Genomic DNA, 9,968 nt, shown 5'->3' with positions numbered 1-9,968 from the left:
AATATATTGAATTTAATATAATTCCACTGTACCGGTTTAGGAAACGTTCGATGCAGCAAAAATAATATCTTATGTCTTATTGCATTTATCATTGGATTTCAATTTTTTTTATATTTTGCTACATCGGAGAGATTATTACAGAACAGATTATAATGTACAGATATTTATACATATAGAGAGAAATCAGTACCTCAATTTTATAACTCTTAATAGTTCGTTATGATATTGTTGCATAGTATCTACGCATTGACAATATAATATTACCTATCAATAAGAGTTACAAAACTGAAATGTTAGAATTTGACATTACTTTTAATAATTTGATCAATGACCGCGTTCATAATGCAACATTTTCTTTGCAAATGTATTAGAAGTTTTCTTCATTAAGGTAAAATTTAATTTTTTTAGATTTAAAAGTATAATCTCCAATCGCACATATTCTTACTCAATTAAAATGCAAAAAAAAACATGAATACAATATATTATCGAATAAAAAAGTCTGTTATATTGAAGCACTTTCACGAATCTTTCCTTACAATGTTCATGACAATATTCACTCACACTTCAAGCAATAGAAACTCTGAACGAGCAAATATATCGATTAAATATACACCCCTTTCAGAGCAAGGGTGCTTTGTATATGGACTGACATTTTTTTTATGAAATGAGAATTGAGTAACCAATCAGAAACAATCCACGTTTTATGTTATATGGAATTGAATGCTCATTGGTTACGCGATACTCATTACGAAGAAAATATCTGTTCAGAAAACCCTTTTTAATGTCAGATCGATCATCAAACTCTTCTGAATTGGCGCAGGCGCTTCTTTATATTACAATATACAGTACAATGAATTGTCCATTCGTGGCAGTATACTGTGAGCTCTCGTGCAGTGATCATGTCAAATTCAAAACATGCGCCAGGAAGAAAAATATCGGAAAAACATATTGATTATAGTTTACAACTTAATCAATGGATTCTCAAGTCAATAGGAGCCTGGCCACAAATAAGTGCATCGAGTTCAGTGTACAAAATTATAATATTACTACAAATTTTCATTTGTTTAAGCATAATAGCAGTCCCAACAATACCGTGTTTATTATATGTGTTATTCGAGGCAAAGAATATCCAGCAAAAACTGAAGCCTATGATGCCACTGATCAACAGATTTATGAGCTCGATGCATTACTGGGTATTGCTAAAGCGTAGCGATGATATTCACAAATTAATACAACATATGGAGACAGACTGGAATCTTGTGCAAAGGATCGGCGAACGTGAAGTGATGCTACAACATGCCAAGTTTGGCCGATTCGTTACTATAATTTGTGGGATAATGATGCAAGGCAGTTCTCTATTATTCGGCTTAGGACAATCGATGAGAACTGCTACTATCACCATCGGCAACGAGACTTTTACAACGCATCCGACGACGTGTCCGATTTATAGCAAAATCATCGATACGAGATTAACTCCTCTAAATGAAATCGCGATAGTTCTGCAAAACGTGATAATATTAATATTAAGTTTTTGTACTGCCGGCGGTTGCAGTTTAGCTGCTGCCTTTGCGATACATGCTTGTGGTCAGTTAAATATTCTATACCTGTGGCTACATGAATTAGTTGAAAATCAAATGGAGAAAAATGATAAAGCTGAACAAAAACTGGCTGATATCGTAGAACATCACTTAAGAATATTGAGGTATTTCAAAAGACACTCGGAAAAAACACATATTTTTTAATACTCTATAAAAAAAGTTTTAAATTATGAGTTAAATTAATAATTAATCATTTAAAGACCAGAGGTCTACATTAAAATTAGGATAAATTTTCTTTTTCTTATAGATTACTAAAAAGGAGTTTATTGTCAATTATATTCATGAAAAGATATGCTTAATAAGTTTAATATATGTATGACTTATTTATAAAAAAACTGAATAACTATACACATTTATATGTTTCAGTTTTATATCACAATTGGAAAGTATTATGCATAAACTAGCTTTTGTGCAATTAACGGGATGCACGATAATAATGTGCTTGTGTGGATATTACATTGTTACGGTACGCTATAGATGTGAGAAAATGCAAATTTTATTTTACACAAATAAATATCACTTATTTGCGAAAAATCGAATATTATATTAATCGTTTCACTATTAAAATGTGCATTAAAAAACGATAAATTATATAATAAAGCTCATATTAAATTTTACATTGTAAAAAACATTCTGTATTCGTATTAAAATCGATTGTTGACAAGATATTATGTTGGATTTTTTACATACTCTGTGTTAATTTAACGTGAAACGCATTATATTGTTTGACCATTTTGTGTTAAATTGACATTCGACAATTACTAACATTAAAGAGAGACAATTGACAATAGAATGGAATATATAACATAAACATAACATAGTTTGAAAACGTAAATTCAAAGATAAATGAATAAAAAAAAAAAATGAATAAAATTTAGGAATTAATGAAACATATTATGTTAATATTATTCAAGAAATATATCTCCGAAATTTGTTTTAAAATTGTATTTTGTTTCAAAATGTTTTTTTGTTTTCATTTTTTATATAATATTACTTTTCCATATAATACGTGTTATATTTACATAAAAATTTGAATGGATCATTGGGCATGTTAAATTTAGTACAAATTTTTTTCTGCGATAGATTTGGGAAACACTTGATATGATAAAACTCATATCTTACCTTTTTCCATATGTATCAATGGGTTTCAATATTTTTATATTCTGCTACATCGGAGAAATTGTCACAGAACAGGTATTACGTGGAGATTCAAAATATTCTGAAAAAAAATCATTAATATTGTCTTAATAATGTAGTTAGTATTTTAAGAAAAGAAGAGAGTGTAATACTATATATTAATGAAAAAATTTTTAAATTATAATTTTTTAAATGAAATTGTCCCATTTTTAACAAATTTAATTATTTATATTTTCTTTCACGTGATATTAATCTAAATTATGAAATTGTTACTCCGAATTTTATGTTAAATTAGTGCAAACTTGTCGGAGAAGTGGCATATATGACAGATTGGTATTATCTACACCACACAACTGCACGTGGTCTTATTCTGATTATTGTCCGATCGAATAACGTAGTTAAGATCACAGCGGGAAAATTATTTCATTTATCCATCGCTACTTTTGGTGATGTAAGTAATGCAGATATTCCTTCGTTTGATTAATGAAATATTAATAATTATATAATATTTTTTAAATTTCAAATGATGATTTTTTGAGAACTGCACTTTAATTAAATTATGTACAAAACATTCATACATACAGTTTTATATTCGTGTATATAATTTAACACTTCAAATGTTAATAACTCTATATACCTAAATTTGTAACTTATGAAATGTGATATATATCATTTTTGTTTGCTACAAAAACAAGTATCTTGTTGTTCCAGGTAATTAAAACATCGTTAGTATATTGCAATTTTTTGCGAACACTGACTATGTAAAAGTTATATGAAATATAAATTAAAAAATATATAAATTACATATTTTATACGGAAAGTATTGGTATAGTCTAAAATAATATTTAATTGTTGCACTGATATAAGAAATCACTGACCTCACACTGAGAAAAAAATATAGTTAGTTTTAATAAATATTTAATTCAGTACTGTTAACTAAACTTTTACTTACAGAAAAAAAATATTTGTGCAATAAAAAAATGATTATTAAATCAAATTAACATTTCTTAATTAACATTTCAAATAAATATATCTTTATATTTAATAAATATTTAATTGACAGTATTCAACTAAATATTTTTATTAAAACTGACTATTTTTTGTCAGTGCAGAATTATTAATATATCGACATTTTCAGGAATCATTTATTATCATTTTGCTTCCTGCAAGTCTAAATTCTCTGTTAAAATTCTAATTTTGGGCTTATATTCTTATAATATATTATTAAAACAAAATATTCAATGTTATACATGTACATACAAATCTTTCTCTCTGTCTCTTTCTCTCCCCCCCCCCCTCTTTGAAGAAAATATGTATAATAATAATTAAATATGTATAATTATCAAGTAATTATGTGATAATGAGTAAAATATGGAAACACTTCAAAGAGAATAGATGTCCTATGCATATACTATATGGAACACGCGCAGCAAAAGCAAGTTAATAAAGGACATCAATGATTATGTCAAAATTGACAGTATGAGTCATTAATATAACTTCAATGACACAGATTTTAATACATACACAGATTATAATGTATAATATTTTATAATTTTTTTCATAATGTTATGAAAACTCGAACCATATTTCTAAATTGTTTTGTTCAAAGTCTTACAGAATCTATAGTACTAAACTTTCGACAATATGGTAATAAATAAAGTTCGAAGTTTCTTTGTGTACAATTTAAAACCCTATCAAGTGTATATCGGAACTTTTTGATAATGTAAGTATATAATAAATGTAAGTTCTATGATAATATTATAAGATATACCTTTCCTTTATTTTATTAGTTAAATAATTAGTAAATTATATTTCTTTATATTTTATTAATTTTGAATTATAATCTCCTTATAACAATTGAATTGAATTGAATTATGGTTATGTTTAAACATCCACACATTGAATTATATGCATGTGTATGATTAAAAAGTTTTAAATTTTGCATTTAAATTGTGTAGAAGCAACGTTTTTTCAAGTAATTAAGTTTTCCATGGTATATTTAAATTTTATTTTATGAACAATAGCTACATGGTTAAAAAATATGCAAGATATATATTTTATAGCATAAATATTTCATAGCATAAATTAATATATTTTAAATGTAAGATTTCACAAATAAAATGGATGATTATATAAAAAATTGTCGTGACAAATATATATACTTTATAATTTTATATTATTTTTCTCATGCTTGTTATTATAATATAATTTCAATATTAAAAAGTACTACTTTTCAATTTTATTGAAATAATATATTTGTCCTTTTTGCAATATGAAAAGCATAACCGCATATAATCGAATAAAAAAGAACATATCTAGTAATTACAGTGAATTTATACTCTTCGTGACACGCAACATTTTCTTTCCATAACCGTACGTAAATTTACGGCGAACAATTATTGATTAGACGTGTAACCCTTTCAAAGCAGTTGTAATAACAAGTTATACATCAAAAATTTTTTTCAAGTTCTATTTCACATTCAATTCTGGCAAGTACAACAATGTACTACCCATTCGTGAGAGCATACTGTGTGTTTTCGTAAAATAATAATACTGAAAAAAGCTGATAATGAATACTTTCTATTTGATGACACAAATCGACACAATTATCGTCCAACTTTTCTTTTTATTGCATGAATAACAAAGATAAGATGGTGCTTGTATGGCAGCAAGCGTTGGATTAGTTAAATGTCATATAACGTTTGGAATCGAATACACTGATTTTTTTTGTTACATAATTACTGATAAGGAAAGCGACTGTCCCCATCCGATTTTAATGAATGTTTAGTACTTAATGAGTTTTCATTCTGAATTTTTTTTTCTACCTTTTACAGAACCGGCATCTACAGTATTGGCGATATTCGCTTCGAAAGAGAAAAATCAATTTTTTTCTAAGAGATGTTAACTCCTAAAAGTGCGTATGGACACGTATAAAAAAATACGTGTCGCTTATTTTGTCTGGAGAATAACACACTAAAATCTCATGCAGTTTTGGTATTGAATTTAAGTTTAACTGAGTATTATGACATTTAATATGCTCAAAACCATGAATAATAATAATAATAAGTATATTACTAACAAAGTACAGTATAAGTTTTTTTGATCATAATAACCATAGTAATATACTTATATTTTTCTATTAGAAAAATAATTTTAATATTACAAAATTAAAATTAAAAAATTAAAATTAAAATTAAAAGTATTGTTAATTTCTATATTTGAATATTCTAAATCAGTGCTTCTTTTCGTTTCTTCACAAATTTGAATTACAATTCGGTTATCATTTTAATTATTTTCCTTTAATCAAATGAACTATCAGAATCTAAATCTGAAAACAGAAAAGATTTTAAGAAGAATTTTTCAAGTTATATAAAAAACTATAAATAAGAACTTACAAAAAAATTAAATTATTACGCAAAAGTTTTATTCTAAATCTCGTATGTTTACACCCAAATTTCTTGTTTCAAATAGAGAATCTGTAATATCAAACTTTCACAATATACTGATGAATAAAAGTTCGGACTTTTTCTACATACAACGTAGAACTTCACAATCGTACGAATCAGTCATACAAAATCATAGTTTAGATGCGATTAAAATTGTCGCTCGTATTTTTGTATTTGTCTAAAAGATCTGTCGAAGATTAATAAAGTTAATTATTTTATGTGATTACACATTCAAACTTAATACATATATACATGTATCAAAAGTTAATAAACAAAAGTAATTGTAATGTTAGAATGACACAGAGTTATTGTTCATCAAATTATCCAAAATTTTAAGTAAAATATTTTTCTAATTTTTATATATCCACACTGAAAAAAATTTCTGATTAAAAATGGACGAATCAAAATTATCTGATTAAATTTATTAGAATTCTAGTTGAGATAACCGATATTCTGGTTAATATTTCTGGTAAAAATTTATTAGAATCTTTATTTTTTTATCAGAATAATTATGTCAATCCGAATTCTAGTCAATTAGAATCAAGTAAATTTAATCAGAAAATTCGAATTTGGCCATTTTCCATCAAAATTACTATTTAATCCAAACAAAGGATTTTTTTACAATCTATTAATATCAATATTTATTTATATTTTACGATATTGTAATATTTATCACTATTTATAAATAATAAAACTTAATTTATTTTTATCAATATGCGAAAAAAAACGTGATTAAAATATGTTATCGAATAAAAAAACCTGTTACAATAAATTGAAACACTTTCTATGACCACACGTACTGCGCGATATCGTGTTACGACAAAAATTCATCTGTGACGAGTTTCGATAAGCACATATTGTACAGCGTACGTTACACACAACACATACACTGACATACATGTATCAAGCCGACGCGATTTCGGCCAGCCGCGCTTTATTTTCTTATTATATTGTATTCTTTCCTTTACTATTCTTTAATAAATATTTCTTTATCATTATATAAAAGCACATCACATTCTATTGCATTTCCTCTCTCCGCCTCTTTCGCGTTCCGATCAATCGAAAAATCCGACGAGCTATTTCGCGCGAAAGTAAGGTAGTTACAAGTTCATTATGCAAAACCATGATATTATTAAAAATTTTCATTTGTTCAAGCATAATAGCAGTCAACGAAACCGTGTTTATTGTATGTATTATTTGAGACACAGAATATCAAGCAAAAATTGAATGCCGCCACTGATTAACAAATCGTTTCTACTTTGCTTGAGTAGTCAGAAAATACTACTTTGATTTCCGATATAAATGATTCGCAACGTACTACAAATGAAGAATACGGGATTTAGAGTTATAATAGTGTAGAGAATAATAGTTTTGTAATATCATGTATATTTTTGGTTTATAGCGATGTTTAAATATTACGACACATTGAAAATGACTCGAGTGGAATCGAAATGTATGTATTTTTGTCAATTGTAATTGTTATATGAATTTTATGATTTAATTTAAATTAAAGTTCTTTGCTATATTACTGATTCTTTGTCCTTCTTTTAACTACATTTTATAGATATTTGAGTTAAAATTAGAATAATTAATTTTTTTTCTTATGCATTATTGAAGGAGAATTTGTCAATTGTATTCATGAGAAGTATAAATATAATATATTAATGGAATCACACAATGATTAATTTCTTGAACGATAAGTATATATGCAGACGTTTTTGCTCTGATGTATGTTAGAATTCATTCATGTATTGAGCACTGCATGCAAGAAATTGAGTACGTATGATTTTACTTTTACAATTTATTTAGGGTACGGATGTTCAAGCACGATCCCGTGCGCGCTGTGTAAATGAGTCAATCCAGCTTTTTTTTGTAAAAACATAAATATTTTTGTCAATTTCAATTGAGACCAATTTTTAGTCTAAAGATTTCGATATTTTGAAGAAAAGCGTTTTCACGTGATTTCGAATCAATACAGAAAAATACAGAAAAAAATCTCCGCGTTCTGTTTATTATATTATGGCTCCTGAGTAATCGCACAGCGGCCATGTTGGAATCGTGATGTCAGAAGCGAGGAATGACACGTTAATTTATGCTGCAAGCCATTTGTAAATAAAGACAATTTGAATAAATCTAAATGACGAGATTGCTTTAAAATATCTGTAAAGATAGGCAGAAACTGTCCTTTTCTCCCTAAATAATCAGTAAATTGTAAAAGGTAGATAAGTGAACCTAATTTCGGGCAAAAACACACGATTTAAACAGTTGTTGAAATGAATGAAATTTACACTTTTACATATAAAATTCCAGGATAATTAGTTTCTGCCCATTTTTAGGACTTTCATAAATCGAGACACATTTTCACACAATTAAGCAAATAATAATGAAATGGCATGCAGCACAAATTTCATCGTCAAAACGTCACTTTTCGACGCTTATAAGTTCAGCCATTTATCGTGGAGAAGCGCTATAACACACACACACACGGCCCATGTACATGTGTTCGCACCGAGAGCACATGTACATGGATGTGTGGCTATCGATTTTCCAGGCCACTGACTGATTTTGAATCGCATGTTGACTCAAGAGCTTTAAGTATACCGCACGCCAACTGAGATAGATAAATTTGAATAGATCGGCGAATAGTCGGTCTTTCAAGAATCTCCTCGAGAAATGTTGTTATCTCATTTCAGCAAGCATTCGACTCACTCGCATGCAGCAGTTCTCCATATACTGGCCGGGATCGAACATTCGCACCCTACTTATTTATAACAAAATTCTATTGTATCATTTATATACATATACCCGTTTTAGTTTTTTATACTACAACTGAAAAGTATTATGCTTAAAGTCGCTCTGGAATTAGTGGGAAGCACAATACTAGTAATACGCACGCTTGAATATGACACATTATTATTATGATAGATAGTGCGCTATAGATGTGAGAAGACTTTATTACAAACAAATAAAATTTTATTACACACAAATAAATGTCATTTATTTATAAAGAGTCACACATCGTTATTTTATTACAAAATGTGTATTGAAAATAATAAATTATACAATAAAAATGAGCTCATATTTTAAGTGTACATAGTACAATACATTTTGCATTTGTAAAATCGATCGCTGACAAAATATTGTATTAAATGTTTTACATATTCATATGTTAATTTAAAATGTCATTATGCTGTTTTAACATTTCGTACTAAACTAATATTCGGTAATTATTAATATGGAAATATAATTTATGAACAAACACAAGCCCTACAAAAAAAAATACCCTGTGCTGGAGACCCAACTATTTTTATGTATTTTAAGTCGTTGAATATCGAGGATCATTTCTTCGCTCTAAATTGACAATTTACCCTTAATGATCTTATTTTGATTCGTATTCAGATTCGTATTCAGCGGCTCAAAATATATAAGAATAGCTGGGTCTCCACTCCAGCACAAGGTATTTTTTTTAATGAGTCTATGTTATATAACATAATGTAGTTTTAAAACGTAAATACACAAAGATAAATAAATGACATTTACTAACTGATTTAATATATAATATATAATAAATGTTAATAATATTCAAGAAATATATTTTCACAATTTGTTTTAAAATTGTATCAAAAAGTTATTTTAATAATTTTTTACATTATATTTGTATTACTTTCTTATATTTGTATTATACTTGTGTTACATTCATACAAAAATTTAAGGAGATCATTAGGTACTTAAAATGTTGAATTAATATGTTGAATTTAATATAATTCTGCTATATAGGTTTGGGAAA

At 27.1% G+C, this 9,968-nt stretch overlaps 1 protein-coding gene across 1 annotated transcript; it reads left to right on the top strand.

The window, feature by feature from the left end:
* The first annotated feature begins 899 nt into the window (after window positions 1–899).
* LOC108689905 (odorant receptor 22c-like) lies at window positions 900–3,500 on the top strand. The gene is made up of 5 exons (XM_018196863.1): window positions 900–1,702; window positions 1,965–2,064; window positions 2,682–2,792; window positions 3,031–3,186; window positions 3,447–3,500. Exons 1-5 carry the CDS (start codon window positions 900–902, stop codon window positions 3,498–3,500), a joined length of 1,224 nt encoding a protein of 407 aa, XP_018052352.1.
* Window positions 3,501–9,968: the final 6,468 nt, after the last annotated feature.

Source organism: Atta colombica, unplaced genomic scaffold (genome assembly GCF_001594045.1).
Source record: "Atta colombica isolate Treedump-2 unplaced genomic scaffold, Acol1.0 scaffold281, whole genome shotgun sequence".
NCBI classification, from domain to species: Eukaryota; Metazoa; Arthropoda; class Insecta; order Hymenoptera; family Formicidae; genus Atta; species Atta colombica.
The sequence above is the reverse complement of the archived record's forward strand: the minus strand, read 5'-3'. Positions and strand labels throughout refer to the sequence as shown.

What these genes read in the sequence shown, in the direction of transcription:
- LOC108689905 (XM_018196863.1), top strand. Translation starts at nt 900, where the DNA reads ATGTCAAATTCAAAACATGCGCCAGGAAGAAAAATATCGGAAAAACAT. An exon ending in GAGAAATTGTCACAGAACAG is followed by an intron (nt 2,793 to 3,030) that starts GTATTACGTGGA and finishes ATGTTAAATTAG; the next exon opens with TGCAAACTTGTCGGAGAAGT. An exon ending in CCATCGCTACTTTTGGTGAT is followed by an intron (nt 3,187 to 3,446) that starts GTAAGTAATGCA and finishes TTGTTGTTCCAG; the next exon opens with GTAATTAAAACATCGTTAGT.